Source organism: Phragmites australis, chromosome 13, assembly GCF_958298935.1.
Source record: "Phragmites australis chromosome 13, lpPhrAust1.1, whole genome shotgun sequence".
Classification (NCBI taxonomy): Eukaryota; Viridiplantae; Streptophyta; class Magnoliopsida; order Poales; family Poaceae; genus Phragmites; species Phragmites australis.
Window position 1 is genome coordinate 1,697,360 of NC_084933.1, and position 16,032 is coordinate 1,713,391.

Genomic DNA, 16,032 nt, shown 5'->3' on the forward strand with positions numbered 1-16,032 from the left:
CAAACAATAATTTTGGCATCCATCATCAACCGGGGAAGTTTACTGTTCTAGCTAGAATAACTTCCAATTAATCGAACTACAGAGAGTTTAGCTTTCACACACAGTTGTTCGATTCATCGTGATAGTTGAATTACCCACCCGCCAATTTGCCACATTGTGGTAGATGAGTTTGACTTTCACAGCCAATGGTTTGGTTTGTTGCGAGCTTCACCGTATTTGAATAATTTGTCTATCAGTATTGGTTCCATTCCGATTGAATTTATAATTTCTCTATAAATGTTAGGATTAGAATTTATTTGGTTGGGCTAAGACTTCTCCAAAAACTGTTGTTGGAAAGATGCTTTTAAATTGATTTTTGATATGAATGGAATGTATAATATAATATCTCTTAGAATATCATCACTTAGAAGCTACAAAAGCTCATCTAACCTTCTCATAATAATAACAGTTTTTACTTTAAAAAATCATTTAATTAACGAATTGTTTAATTCAACTTTTACTTTTAAGTAACAATAGACAGCATAAGCTAGCCTGGCCTTAGTTCAACCGTGTACTAAATTCGAAGAATATGGATATAAATCCACCCTATCCAAAACAGGCCCTTGGTATTGTACCAACACCTTTAATTAAATCAGAGTAGTTGAACCACCTCAGAAAATAATTATTCCTCAACACCTTCGCTATCATTGCCAAAACTTGTCAGCCTCACTCACTCACTCACGAGTGGTAGTAGGCCACACTGCTACTCTCTTCTCCACCCAGCACAGGACAGCGCAGAAATCAGAGAAGGGTGCCGGCCGCCGGAATAATGCCGACGCTGCGCCGCCGTAACCCGGACGTGAGCGTGAAGGCGCTGGAGGGCATCGTGTCCGCCAACACCTTCTTCACGGTGGCCGTCTTCATCGGCATCACGGGCACCATCACGCCGTCCTCCTCCATCCCGCCCAGCTGCGTCGCCGGTGACGACATCGCGCGCAACTTCTTCCTCTTTGAGATCATCTCCTTCGGCTTCTACCTCCTCTCCAGCCTGGTGGCGCAAGGGATGAAGCTGGCCGTCACGCTCCTGGCCGCTGACGACTATTACAGCGAGGGCGAGCAGAAGCCCCCGCCGTCCGACGACTGCGAGGAGATGCCGGCGTGGCGCGCCGCGGGGCCGAGGGAGCGGCGACGCGCCGTGCTGAGGTTCGCGCAGCCGATGATGCTGCTGGCTGCCGGGTGCTCCATCATGGGCACCTTCTTCCTGCTGCTGTCCATGGTGGACGCCATCCAGCTCAAGTTCGGACTCGTCTCCTGCGGCATCCCGATCGCCGTCGGCGCAACCTTGGTGCTCGCCGCGCTCGTCGTCGGCGGCTTGCTCTTCTACGGATCCACCATCGCGTACGCGCTCACGCACTACCTGCCCTGAATACCACCGCTTGTCAGCCTAGCCGGTTGGTCAATTATTTAGCTCTTTTTACCTTTTCTTTTTTACTTTTACGAGCAGTGATTAACGGTGAATTCAGAAATTAATTGTGTGTACCTGCATTTCATGAACAAGGAGTAAATGCTTTGATACAAAGCAAGCTGCCATTGCTTCGTAGTGGCAAGTTTGTCGGCGCCATGATTTGTTATCATATAACCGTGTCAAACTAGTTAAGTGCACCAAACATGGGTGTGTTTGGTTCCGAGAATTTGCCCCATCCTAAACCGTGGATACATGTTATTTTAAACAGAAGTGTATTTAGTTATCTGTATTTATTGTTATAATTTAAATTAGCGAGTGTAAATATACGGTATTATTTTGGTCTAGGAGTGAGTTTTACTCTGTAGCCTAGTTCAACAGATACAGACTCTTACATCCATTTATACAGACGGAGTTCATCTGTCAGTGTTACAAAATCATCTTCATGCGAATAATTAATCATAATATCAATTATTACATCTGTTTATGCAGCCTCATATTCAATTAACCAAACAGAAACTCGATTCAAACTATCCAAACAAATATAACCAACAAAATACTCTTCCTTTTAATAAATATAATTTCACTTAGTCTGTTTTCTCTCGACCTATATATACGATCCATAAGAGCAAGATTAACCAAACACACCCCATTTGAACGCCCTATTGCCACACAACTATTGCCATTTAGCAAAATTCCCTTTCTTTTTTGCCTCTTCACCATCCATACCACACTAGCCCACCAATGGTAGTCTGGAATATTGTCTGTTCCACCCGTGTCAGTGGCGACAGATTGTATTCCGGTTATAAGTACATATAGTTAAACTTTTATAATTTTAATTAATAATAGCTTTAAAAATATCTAATTTAAAAATCTTAAAATTATATGTATAAATTTGTCTGGTCTAAAATCTTTCATAACATCATAAATTCAAAATATTTTATAAATATATTTTAATAAAAAATAGTTGTTAAAGTTATACATCGGAGACTATGTCTTATCTAACATAATATATGTTTATAATCGAAGGGAGTACTGTGTATCCGGTGAAATCGTTAATAACATTGGTAATCTCTTATCACTGCCCCTTTTAGTATTGGTACCAAAAGCATGAATATGTGGAAAATGACCTAATAAACGAAGAGGTATCTCAACAAAAAAAAATGGAGAGAGGTCACTGGTAGTCGGGCCCCACATGTCAGAGGAACGAGAGTGCCCTGCTAAACGAACGCAAGAGTCTCCGCCAGACGACTCCTTGCAATCAATCACTCGAGTCAACTTTGGCTTCGCCTTCTTCGCCATGGACATGGAGCCCAAACCCTCGCCGCCCGACGCCACCCCGCCCAAGCGCAAGGCGAAGAAGGAGGCATCCGCGCTTGCCTCGGCGTCCCCGCCGCCGAAGCGGCAGGCCCGGGACCGCAACCCTGTCGTCGACCTCCCGCCACCGCTCAGCCGGCCGCCCACCCGCAAGTCGCGCCGCAAGCCCGCGCGCGAGAAAGCGCCGCGGCGCTCCGTGAAGCCGCCTCCTCCTCCTGATTGCGCTGCGGCGGCGCCGGCGCGGCCATCGGGGGAGCAGGAGATCGAGGCCGTCCTGTCCCGCGGCGCCGGCGTCCACGTCGTCCCCACCTTCGCCGGTAAGCGCCGCATCCTAACAGTAGTGAAATGGTATACCCTTCTTTGTCTGTTTCGTCAATGTGACTTCTTGGTAGGGAAATCCTATGGTTTTCTTCTTCTTTTCCTGTTTGTTGAAATGCTTGCAAGGAAGCACTTTTAGTTCCAGTATCTAGCTGCGATGCAACTGCTACTAGCTAATTTCGTCCCATGCCATCGTTTATCTGAATGCTCACTTATGCCCCTTTTCCCCTCAATTTAAATTAGGCCAAAATTGACACGCTGCAATTTAATTCCAAATGAATGATTTTGACATGCATGTATTGCATTTGCATCATACAGCTAGCTTACGGAAGTTACAATATTCACACAAAAAATAGCTCTTAAAAGATAAAGTATGAACTGCAATACATTTATTCTTAAATGAACAACAGCAGGTAATGACTTACAAGGTACAAAGGTAACGACTATTAGCTGCTCTCCAGAACATGTCACAATGCAAAGCTGAAGTTTCTAGTTACAAGTTGATAAAAGAAGCACATGAGTAACTCTAGTTCTCAAAGTACAGAGGACACTTCTATCAATTGACTAGGATGCAGATATCTAGCAGTTCATACTTATCTTTTGAGAGCTGTTTTGTGAATATTGCCACTTCCGTGGACTGTTAGTATGGTGCAGTGCTGCACCCATGCATTGTCATGTTGAAATTGTTATTTGGAGTTAATTGCAGAATGTCCTTTTTAGCCTAGTTTATTTGCTGCGTATTACTCCCTCCAATCACAAAAGAGTGTTGTTTTGGGTTGCGTGTTGTCAACACGTTTAAACTTTGACCATAAACTTTTGAAAATGGTATAACTAGATTTGTCTTGATAAGTAGTTTCATAATATTACAACTTTCCTGTATTTCGCATATATGTTACACTAGAAATTAGTGGTCAAAGTAGTGTATTGGTGACCACGTCAAGGTTCATAACAACACTCTTTTGTGACTGGAGGGAGTCTTTGCTACACTTATGCCCTTGTTTCTTTTTCTTTTTTATCTTCTCGTAGCCTGCCTAGCACTACTTTTGGATTACACAACTATTAGGCTATCGCTCTTCATATATACAAGAATACAATTGCTCCAAAACTCAGCCACGATTTTCCAATTCTGGCTTGTTCCAACCTGTATCAGTATCTATCAAGTTTTCCAAATTAGTTCTGTCCTCGAGGAATTTGCTGTTTCAGGCAGAAATATAGCTCACAACCAGGAAAACTGTTTATGAGGGTAATTCTTGTTCGTTTGCTATGTCGTGTGCACTTAGGAAAGAACGCATGTTTCTTTTCCTCTAATTATGGTGACTACATGGAGCATTGGAAAGAGTTTGTCCTTCATTCCACTTAATGTACAAGGCTTCTCCTGAAAGAGTGCTCGTCCATGTCAGCTGAAAGAAGTTTGTTCTTTTGTTTTTCTTTTGAGCCCAGTAACAGAAGCAAAGTGGTAACATTTTATTTAAGCTAGGATTTGTCTCTGCCAAATTTTACTATTGGAACACTTGGCAAAACGTAGTTGGGCCTACATATATATTGCACCCTCTAGATCGCTTCAAGATGCTATCCGCAATGGAAGTACAATGGCAATGCAAATCGTTTCTCTCCCACACCATTTCCTACAACCATCTTTCCATTTTATAAACCTGGACAATCATCTATGTTTCTTTTTCTGTAAGTTTATACCACTTTGTTATCCGGTAAATGCACAATAGGCATTTTTTTTTTTTTTTGATGGTACTTCTATTCAAAATCCAGCAGAGTTACCAATATCACTTTATAGATTTTAGTTGTTTAACAAATGTTTAGCATATCTAGTTCAAGGGAATAGTTATTGTTATAACATACAGAGCAGAAACAGTTTAATCTTTGCCATGAGAATGCAGCGATATTTCTTGTTAATTGCAGTATGTGATTCTTAATTTGAACTTACCGTCTATGTTGAATTGTGATTGTTTGATGATGTCTGAAACATTCTGGAGCTACAATGCATAATAAGCAAGCCCTTTTTAGCACTAAAATGCAGCAGATACCCTTGCATGCTGGAGCTACAATGCATAAAATTGCACCTGTGTACTGTACTGTATTATTGTTTGTCGTCTTTACTTATTCCTATTCCTTAAAGGATGGTTTTCGTGGAAGGAGATTCACCCAATTGAGAAACAAACATTGGCTACATTTTTTGATGGAAAATCAGAGAGGCGGACACCCAATATATACTTGGGAATTAGAAATTTTATCATGAATAAATTTCACTTTAATCCTCAAATGCATTTGGAGTCCAATGATTTGTCTGAGTTGTCAATTGGCGAGATGGATGCTCGCGTTGAAGTCTTGGAGTTCTTGGCCCACTGGGGCTTGGTCAATTTCCACCCTTTTCCACCAGTTGGACAGGAATGCAAGCTGGTTGAGAGCAAAAGCAATGTTGATACAGAGGAGAAAACTTCTCTGGTTGAGAAGTTATTTCAGTTTGAAACAGTTCAGTCATATCTGGTACCTGTTCCCAATAAAGTAGATGCCGTATCTCCAGCTCAGGTTGCTAGCTTGCTTTTTGAGCCTACCCTAGTTGAAGATGCGATCACTGCAGCTGAGTCTTCTGTTGAGTATCATTGCAACTCCTGCTCAATTGATTGCTCAAGAAAGCGCTACCATTGCAGAACTCAGGTTAGATGATTCTATTTCATTGCTCTAACAGGAGTTGCATCACTGTGCTGTTCTATTTATCGTTTTATCTACAAATGTTTCAGAATTGATTGTGTCAAGTACTGAAATGTGTGTTGTATATTGTTATGAGCTTGGGAGAAAGGACAACTATAGATTAGAGGATGCAGGACAACAAGGAAAGAGGGAAACAGAGCTGGCTAGAGAGGGTTGTGTGCGATAGATGTAAAGGGTTGGGCTAGATACTTGATATTTCTTTCTTCCTCATGGCTGACGACCTCCTCATATATGTACAGAGGAGTCCCTAACAATATTGAACTAACCGACTACTAGATAAGATATTTAGCTAATAGCTAATTATTTGAATCGAACTGACAAATCAAACTAAACAAACTAACTGATAAGGAATGGATCTGCTGTTCCTGCCGTGCTGTTCTTCGGGCCCATACAACCAGCCGGCCATGACATATATAGTGTGCATGGTCCGCATTTTGTGCTATTGGATTAACATAAGGATGCAAAAACTGCCTAACTCAGCTCCAATCTAGCATACATCACCAGTAGGAATCGCTTCATGCACTGGAGCAAGGAAATCAAGTTCCAACTTTCGATGGTTTTTGTTTCGTTGCATCTCTTTCTTTCTATGCGTTTACTTATGTAGCCACTGTTTCAGAAATGGGCCACCTAGCCTGCCTAGGCAGCTTCTAAGCACTAGGCTCCACCCTCCTGCTGCGCCTCATGGCCATCTAGGCCTCCTAGTTGGTGATTAGGTGTGAGCTGCCACCCCCTGCCTGCCTAGCGCCTAATGCTTTTACAACATTGTACGTAGCAAACATAGTTGGCCGATTCAAATATCATTATGTTGTATTGAGTAATTATGCTTATGCAGAGCTGCAGCTGAGTAACTTCTGTCAATTTATGCAACTCCTTATCTTTTTTATTGAGAAATGATATTTTTTAGTCTCACATAAATTATATGCTTATGCAGAGCTGCAACTGAGTGAGGACCATACGTTATCTTGTGTATTATGAATGAAGGATGAATGTTAGATCGTTGTAACCCCCCCCCCCCCCCCAAAAAAAAAAAATCTGCCAAACTCCTTGTATGAGGTAGCTTCACCTCATATGTAGTGTGATTATTTCCAGTTAATAAGTTGTTATGGTGTGGCATATTCTAGATGACTCCAACCCATGCTAAGTGGTATCATCATGTTATTGTGGTGCCTTTCACCTTGTCGCCAAAAGTATTAAATCATCATTCCTGAACTCTGATGGTACTGTAATTCATTTGGGCGTCTAATGCTAATTGTTTATTCTTAATTCTTTCCAGGCAGACTTTGATTTGTGTTCTGATTGCTACAATGAAGGGAAGTTTGATGAAGGCATGTCACAAGCTGATTTCATCCTTATGGAATCTGCGAAAGTTCCAGGCTCTGGTGGTACTAGCTGGACTGACCAGGAGACATTGCTTCTTTTGGAAGCATTAGAAATTTTTAAAGCAAATAAATGGGATGACATTGCTGAGCATGTTGCAACAAAAACCAAAGCACAGTGCATGCTATACTTCCTCCAAATGCCAATTCTGGACTGCTTTCTAGATGGTGGAGATTTCAATCTAACATCTGAGAAGATCACAGAACAGGCTTCAGCAGAAAAGGGCACTTTTGATGTACCTGAGAAAATGGTAGTAGAAGACAATGCAGGAGGAAAAGAAAACACTGATGAAAAAACTTCCAAGACAACAAATGCTGATTCTACAGAAACAGGAACAAAATTATCCGATAAAAATGTTTCTGCAAAAAAAGATACCAAGAATTCAGATGCTAATGATCTAGTTGCATCTTGCATTGTTGATAATTCAAACAAATCGTCAGGTTCTGACCCTGGAAATGGGGAACATGCTTCCAACTTTGTTATTGATGTCCTGGGATCTGCTTTTGAAGCTGTTGGTCACTTTCTGGAGAAAGAAGACATGGGTTCATTTGCTGAAGCAGGAAACCCTGTGATGGCACTAGTGAGTAGACGCTTTTGATTTTTTTTCTTCTTTTCTATTTTCTTTACTTACAAAACAAGAATGTTTTTAAATGTTTGGATAAATAACTGCAGGCAGCATTTTTGGCTGGTCTTGTGGAACATGACGATGCTGTTACTTCATGTTGTAGTTCATTGAGAGCTATATCAGAGATATCTCCTGCCCTTCTACTGGCAACTAGGCACTGTTTTATTCTTCCAGATCCACCAAGTGACCTCAAAAATCTAACTTTCAGTGTCAGGTAACATAGCTCGTCCTAGGACTCTTGTTCAGTACAGAGGTGCAATTGCAAAATTTCATTTTTTTTAATTGGAACTTGTAGCCCTGCAAGCACAGGTGGTGAGCACCAAAAAGACAATGATGCGACTCCAAATGCAAATGGTACTGATAAAGACAGCAATAAGAAGGAAGATAGTGCTTTAACTTTGAGAAAGCTGAATGCTTCATTCACTTCACAGAAAGAGCACCAGGAATTATCGAACACAAAGGGATCATGTGTTGAAATTCCCCAAGTGGAGGCCAACACCAACAGTACTAAGGATTTTGATAATCCAACTGATATGGTAGAGAATAGTAGTGCATCTGATAAGATGAGAGATGAGTGTGATTCCATTTCACATTCTGTTACTTCAAATAATACAAATGAACCTAGTTCCATAGCGTCCCAAGAAGCCAGTGCAGCAAGTACAGAGGACACTACTGGCCCGGAACGAGTAGAAGGGGACAAACTGAGTTCTGAAGAATTACCAGCTGATGTTTCACCTTCACAAGGAAAGGTAGAGACAAAGAAGATTGAACATGCGGCCTCGTCTAGCGTACAACACCACGAGTCCAACCAAACAGAAACTAGCAATACTGAAGGTACTTCATTCAACCTTATTATACATTAAAATTTTCATTGATTGAGGAATCTTCTTCAGTTCCAGGGTTCAAACTCCTGCAACTGGAGCTATTGACCAATCATCAAATTTCCTGGACCCAACCAGGATTAGGAAAACTGGCCAGTTCTGATTGTTGTTTATGGGAAGGTGTGATTATCCAAAATATAGGATACAAAAATAAATCAAGTTGAAGAGAAGATAATTTTTCTGCTCCCATTTTTCTAATTCGTTGCAGCTGGTGTGTATTACTCCCTCCGTTTCATGGTATACAGCCTGCTCCTATAAACATGGTCTTAACTTTGCGATAGATTACTAGTGACTACAAAATGGTTTTATTTTTATGTGAAAAGAGCCTTTATATGGTTGCAATAATTGATCGTCAATACTTACAAAGTTTTACTTGTGCTGCGCGAGGGGCCTATATTATGAAGGAGAGTGGGTAAGTAATTGCAATTCCTTAGTATTTGAACAATAAAATACGTTACGAAAGTTACCTGTAAATGCAGCTTAGCTTTCTCACCCTTTCCTCGGGGTACACAGTTTGCAGCATAGTTTCCGTGACGAAGAAATAATTTGGCTCATATGTGACAGAACCTAACAGCAATAAGAACATTGCTGCCGACGGTGGTTCCATCATAAGGCTACAGCGAGCGGCAGGTACTGCCATTTCAGCAGCTGCGGTGAAAGCTAAGCTCCTCGTGGAGCAGGAGGAGGATCATATTCGACGACTAGCTGCACTTGTAATCAAAAAGCAGGTAATTCATGTGCCGATGATTGTAAGATGTATTGATGTTACTACTACACGCTCATCTATCGCTTGTATCTATATGGTCAGGGAATAAAACTTCATTTTCAACAAATTTTCAGAGCACAGTTTGATTTTCGGTTAACTTTGGTAGCAGAAAATTTCAGAAAAAAATCCTTTTATAATTTTAAAATTTTGATTTTTTTTTCTATGGAGAACTGGAAGGGGGCAGGGGCGAAAATGTGACCACCCACATCCCTAGTTCATTTCTTACCCCTGTGCTGCCTCTGCTAACTGACATCCTATCTCATGCAGTTTCAGAAGGTGGAAGCTAAAATGTCGTTTTTCGCTGAACTTGAACATTTGGTTTTGCGAGCGAGAGAATTAACCAAAAAAATCCGGAAGAAGCTTCTGATGGAGCGGATTGCGATAATTGCTGCCCGGATGGCTGCAGTGTCATCCAGGCCAAACCAACATGGGGCTCCTGGAGCTAGATTACCAGTAGGCTATGCTGTGAGTCAGCAGCTTAGGCGGCCTTGAAGCCTAGATGCTTTGCTGATCCTCTGATCCAACCTTCTAGAAGTATATATATGATGTAGGGCTGGCTTTTGTAGTTGTGCTAATCCACCTTGTAAAAATCCAGTGTTACTGCTAGAAGCGTAACTTTTGGGTCAACCTAGGGTGTAGTTATAACCCCTTGTTACTCAGCTTGTTGTCATGCTATGTTTATAACATATATATGCTAGGATTTGTGTAGGGATGCAATCTCACGAGTTATGTGTTACACTGGTTTAAAGTCTAGGGTCGGTGCTCGTGTGCATATATGGTGTCTGGGTTGCATGAGAGATGTTTTGATGGTTAGCGATGTGGCTCACGCTTTCTGAAGAAATCCTGTGACGACTCGAAGTGGTGTACTGCAATTCTGCCAAGAAAAAGAAGGTAGTGTCATAGCTGATTACTTTTTTTTTCCTTTCTTTTGTTTTTCCAATGCGTGGGCGTGAATTTTGATCTTGCGACAAAACGAACTTGTCTTTGTATGCGTGCAGTACTTGCTGAAACGATGGGCTGTATCTGATGTTTGTGTGCTTGTATACCATGCCATTCGAGTCGTTATACCTTGGAGCTTGTGCGCTATGATCTTGTAAACCTGGTTGTAAAACTCCTTTATTGAATCAGCAGCAAAGGGAGCTTCATGTTTTTGTCTATAACCTGTCGCAGAGCTGAAAATGGGCCAAAGCATCCTTGGACTTAATTTGCCCTTCGACCAAGCTGCTTCTCGTAAAAAGCTGTTTTTGTAAGTAAAAGCGTCATCAACATGACCGACTGCGGGTAGTTTAGAGAACAGGAGAAATGCTATTGTTATTGACCAATGGATAGGGCAGTAAAAAAAGCTTCTACTAGGCTTGCAGGGCTGCTGCTGCTCTATGAAGAACAGGTCTAGTGGAAGAGCGGGTGGGGGCTTTGGAACTCGCATGACAAGCGGAGGTGGTGTTTGGTTCGTAGCTACAATTTGCCGCACCTACATGTTATAATAAAAAGGTAGCGGCAATGCACCAATTAACCTCTTATCTTGTGATAAAAAATAAGGAGACCTTCAACCAATAGAGAAGTAATCGAATAATAACAATCACATGCATAATTGACACAACGATTTAAGTAGAAAAATCTCCTCAAGGTGACGATTAAAAAACCACGAGACCAATCGGCTCACTCCAACTTTCCACTACAATCAATAATAGGTACACGAAGTCTTCTCTAGAGTCTCTAAGGATTACAATAGTAATAGCACCTTCATCAATTTACAACTTGACATCAACAACAACAACCACCAACATGAGCTAATAAGAGGTAGCTAACTCAGCTAAAACAGAGAAGGCTGATTCTATCCCCTTCGGTTATCAGATCATAACTCACAAATCACATGTACACAACACATGAAATTTGGGAGGCATGTAGTTCCACGAGTACCCTACTGAGTACTGACTATCAAAATTTCAGCTCAATTGGACACCATTTCACCACCCAAACTAAACTTCTACCAAATCTGCTCTGTGCTGAAACTGCAGTTACCCGAACTGACAAAACCCCTCTCAAATCTGATGCTCCTCTCATCTAATCCTCAAAATAACTGACCAAATCGAAGTACTCTAAGTGTAGAACAAGATCACCAAGTTTGGAGCCAATCCATCCAAGTTTGAGCCTCCGATCACAAGCTTGAAGACGATTCGTCCAGAGCCACTAAATCTAGATATATTTTCTTCTCCTTCTTCTTCCTCTCTTCTCTCAAGTTATGTGTTGTGTGTGTTGCTCTCTCTCTCTCTCTCTCTCTCTCTCTCAATGATAGCATGCATCTGAGGCAAAGGGGGCTAGAAGTTTTCTTCTTTTCTGCTCTCTTCCAAGGAGGCATCTCCACTGTTGAACGGCTCGCAAAGAGCTGGGCTTGTGAGCTGCAATGGCTGATGTTTAGCTCCATGTGGATGGAATTCATCCCAACAAGTTCCCCCTCCCAACATCACGGAGTGTCTCACTACCTTCCAGAAATAATGTCAGTGAGCCGGCAACATACCTCGAGCTTATCTCTTGTCATCACCTTGGTCAACATATCAGCACCATTATCATCGGTGTGAACTTTCTCAAGTTGCATTTTCTTAGAATTCAACACATCTTGAATCCAATGATAACGAACATCAATATGCTTTTACCTTGAGTGAAAACTTGAAATTTTACTCAAGTTAATAGCACTCTGGTTGTCACAAAACAACACATAATTGTCTTGATCAAACCCAAGTTCTCTAGCAAACTTTTTCAGCCACAATAGCTCTTTACTTGCCACTATCGCTTCAATGAACTCAGCTTCATTTGTAGACAATGTCACACATTTCTGCAACTTGCTTTGCCATGACATAGCCCCCTGCATAGGTGATCAAGTACCCTGAAGTAGACTTCCTACTATCAACATCCCCGGCTATATCTGCATATGTGTATGCAACCAACACAAGCTCATTTCAACCAAAGCAAAGCTTCAAATTAGTGCTGCCTAGAGGTACCTCAAAATCTACTTCAACGCTTCCCAATGTGGTCTTCCTAGATTTGACATAATTCTTCTCACAGTACTAACCTCATGAGCAATGTTAGGCCTTGTACACACCATAGCATACATCAAGCTCTTTCAACTGCTGAGGCATAAGGAACATGTTGTATTTCCTTCTTCATAACATCAGTAGAAGGGCATTGCTTGGTGCTTAACTTAGAATAAGTTGCAAGAGGACAACTGACATTTTTTGCATTGTCCATCTTGAACTTACAAAGTACTTTCTCAATATACTTCTCTTTAGACAATTAAAATTTGTTGGAGCTTTTGTCTCTCTCAATTCTCATCCCGGGAATTTGATTCGCTGGCCCCAAGTTTTTCATGGAAAAAGAGTTGCTCAACTCTTTCTTTAGCTTTGTAATCCTAGAGACATTCTTGCCAACAATCAATTTATCATCAACATAGAGCAACAAGATTATAAAATCATCACCTGAGAACCTCTGAAGAACACACAATGGACTGAGCTACTCCTCTTGTAGCCTTGCTCCCCCATAACTGAATAAAACTTGAAATACCATTGTCTTGGTATTTGTTTCAGGTCATAGACTCTTTTTCAGCTTGCACAGATAGTCTTTGTCTTTCACAAGAAACTTCTCAGGCTGCTTCATGTAGATTTCTTCCTCCAAATTATGATGAAGGAAGGTTGTCTTCATATTCATTGGCTCAACCATCAAGCTGAGACTAGCTGCCAAGCCAATGATCACTCTAATTGATGTCATCTTCACCACCAAAGAAAATATCTATCAAAGTTAACACCTTTCCCATGACCAAATCCTTTCACAATAAGCCTAGCCTTGTATCTTCGATGTGTTCTTTTCTTGCTTGATTATGTAGACCCTTGCCCTTGGGCAACTTCACCAACTCATATGTATGATTCTTATGCAAGGAATCCATCCCTTCTTGCATACCCTTCATCCACTTCGGGTGCCCATTCCATTGCATCCGCAAAGCACTCATGTTTTGAACCATCAGATACTAACACCACATACTAATATGAGGGATACCTGGTGGAAGGAACTCAATCTATACTGGATCTTATGAGTGGAACTATTGATGGATCTTCTGGTACTAGTGGCTGCTGATCTGAATCATTAATTTCAACATCAATCCCATGCTGCTGGGGAGCATTCTCATCACCTGTACCATGCACACTATGCATCATTAATACTGATACATGTATCGATATCGGACTGATACGGATACGGGGATACACTATTTTCCTAGAAAACCCAATATGCGGATGTGTTTTACTTTTAAAAAAACAGTAATAAGTTTGCAGTACATGTTTATATTATTTGAATCACTCAGAGGCTACTATTGCCAACATGACCTATCAAACCAGATCATATGCCTAGATTTAAGTCATCAGTAATTTGCATATGAGATGACAAAAGGTAATTCAAATTATGCAATATCAACATTAATTTGCTTTGTTGTCTTCACAACATGCAAAATTGTTTCCACTCCATTTGAATCATAACCACCAGCCAATTTTATTAACCACTTAACCTAAAAAGGATGAGAGTTAGAGAGGAAGTCACTGTCGCCAGGGCTAGGAGAGCGTCGTGGGCGGCGGTTGGCGTGTAGGCCGCTATGCGAGAAGGAGACATGCGGGACTACGGGCAGCAGCTGGTGTGCGGGACTGTAGGTGACTTTGTTAGGTCATGAGAGCGCAAATGGGCTAGGACGTATCCCCAAAGTATTGGAGAAGTATCCAATTTTGTATCCATAATTTATGTAAATATTTTTTTGATACTTGCTGAATACGTATCCGACAAGTATCCTATGCGTATCAATATCGGATACGCTATCTGATATGGATACATTGCCTTCTTGAAGTATTAGTGTTTCAGAGCATGCACATCATCATGTAAATCATCTGCAACATCACATTTAGCTTGTTGCGGAGCTAGAGCTACAGGAACTAGGTCTAAATCAATCATTGGTTCTTGCTATGGAACATGCACCTTTGTCTTCACAATATCGTCAATTGTTTGGTCTTCAAGAAACATAGCATCACGGCTTCTCACAACCTTCTTTGCAATTGGATCAAACAGTTTGTACCCAAACTCATCCAATCCATAGCCAAGGAAGATACACTGTCATGTCTTTGCATCAAGCTTTAACCTTTCATCTTGAAGGATATGAACAAAGGCCTTGCACCCAAAAACCTTAAGGTGGTCATAAGAGACGTCCTTGTTGTACAAACCCTGTTAGGAATTGTAATGCTCTGGCCTATTAGTGTTTCTGGTTTTGACCTGTGTGACCTAAGTGTTCTGGTGTGGTGGGTTTAGTACCATCTTGATAGTTTAAATACGTTCGGGTCAGCTTATAAGCCTTTGTGTTCTAAACATAGTACCTCCAAGTTAACCCTTTTATACGAAGCGAGAACGAAAGTGTAAGAGAGGTACTATGCGTATTCAGGTTCGCCCCATAGGTGGGCCGGGTTGTAAGCAGATTTTGGATGCGGAGTGTTACAGATGATATCAAAGCCAACTCTCATTGCATGAGTGCATGTGTGTCAAACCATGGGGGGATATGGCATGGTCGTGGCACCGAGGAGAGATCTTGGTTTCGGTGTGGTGAGTTCAGTACCATATTGGTAGTTTAAATAGGTTCCATCCAACTTATAAGCATTTGTGTTTAAAATATAGCACTTTTGAGTTAACCCTTTTATATGAAGTGAGGATAAAAGTGTAAAAGATGTGCTATACGTATGCGGGCCCGCCCTAGGTGGGCAGGGCTGTAAGCGAATTTTGGAGGCTGATGAGGACATCACTCCTTCAAATATATGCAACACTAATATTTCTCCTTTAAGACATATAAGGGTCAATTACAAGAGTACGTGCACGATAATTAAACCACAAGGTGAACTCGTTCCTTGTTGTTCATTCTTTCTTGGTAAATGATAGAATGCTACTAACTTCTTGTGATGTTTTATTACTTAGGAATATGGAAAAAGCACCATAATATCACCTGAGTGTCACTCCTCAAAGGACAAATCAAATCGAACGCTAAGTAATTCTCAAGTCAGACTCCAAATTCGGTTCGAAGTCTACGAACACCATGTCAATAAAACATGCATAACTTTCACATACAGAGTCCAATTTAAGTGTTCTTGTATTTGTTGGAAAGTTTACGATGAGACCTTACCAACAGATCTGGTTCCACCCTTAGAATCTTTAAAAATCAATCGTAATCGAATAAATAATTTGTTGCACCATCGTTTTAGGCCGTGTCGGGCCTTATAAGCGTGTTGAGGTCCAAGCCCAGGTGGTGTGCGACCCTCCCCACAACCACACAACTCTAGGTCGACCTCCTCACATCTCCATCTCATATAGTTAGTAGTCGTCATAGTTTAGACTCGGGTTTTTCTTAAATTATTCTGCCATGTTGCAGTTTTGCTACTTGTTTGATTTGAGGAACCTCATTTTGTGAACGTCATATATATTCGCAATAGTAATTCAAATTACATATTCTATTTTCTTGTTTGTGTTCTTGATTCACATGCAGGAAAAGTGTTCTTGGTGAGATCAATCG

The 16,032-nt window shown here is 41.1% G+C and overlaps 2 protein-coding genes across 7 annotated transcripts; both read left to right on the plus strand.

The window, feature by feature from the left end:
- Window positions 1-666: 666 nt before the first annotated feature.
- Window positions 667-2,195, plus strand: LOC133888842 (uncharacterized). Its single transcript, XM_062329215.1, has one exon. The coding sequence runs from the start codon at window positions 809-811 to the stop codon at window positions 1,403-1,405; it is 597 nt and encodes a 198-aa protein (XP_062185199.1). The 5' UTR covers window positions 667-808; the 3' UTR covers window positions 1,406-2,195.
- Window positions 2,196-2,682: 487 nt separating this feature from the next.
- On the plus strand, window positions 2,683-10,594 carry LOC133888057 (SWI/SNF complex subunit SWI3D-like). 6 transcript variants are annotated; one of them, XR_009903695.1, is made up of 8 exons: window positions 2,683-3,075; window positions 5,208-5,746; window positions 7,074-7,757; window positions 7,850-8,016; window positions 8,098-8,636; window positions 8,696-8,920; window positions 9,071-9,095; window positions 9,248-9,390. XR_009903695.1 is itself a non-coding variant. In XM_062328162.1 (7 exons), exons 1-7 carry the CDS (start codon window positions 2,742-2,744, stop codon window positions 9,939-9,941), a joined length of 2,652 nt encoding a protein of 883 aa, XP_062184146.1. In that variant the 5' UTR covers window positions 2,684-2,741; the 3' UTR covers window positions 9,942-10,594. The 6 variants fall into 6 exon arrangements, 1 of the variants encoding a protein (XP_062184146.1); XR_009903693.1 differs by lacking the exons at window positions 8,696-8,920; window positions 9,071-9,095 and adding exons at window positions 9,717-10,340; window positions 10,448-10,594 and having other exon boundaries at window positions 2,684-3,075; window positions 9,248-9,411; XR_009903694.1 differs by having other exon boundaries at window positions 8,696-9,095.
- The last annotated feature ends 5,438 nt before the right edge of the window (window positions 10,595-16,032 follow it).

Excerpts from the sequence above, each read along its gene's own strand:
- LOC133888842 (XM_062329215.1), top strand. The coding sequence starts at position 809 with ATGCCGACGCTGCGCCGCCGTAACCCGGACGTGAGCGTGAAGGCGCTG.
- LOC133888057 (XM_062328162.1), top strand. The coding sequence starts at position 2,742 with ATGGACATGGAGCCCAAACCCTCGCCGCCCGACGCCACCCCGCCCAAG. Across the intron at positions 3,076-5,207 it reads CGTCGTCCCCACCTTCGCCG|GATGGTTTTCGTGGAAGGAG; the intron begins GTAAGCGCCGCA and ends TATTCCTTAAAG. Across the intron at positions 8,637-9,247 it reads AGAAACTAGCAATACTGAAG|AACCTAACAGCAATAAGAAC; the intron begins GTACTTCATTCA and ends CATATGTGACAG.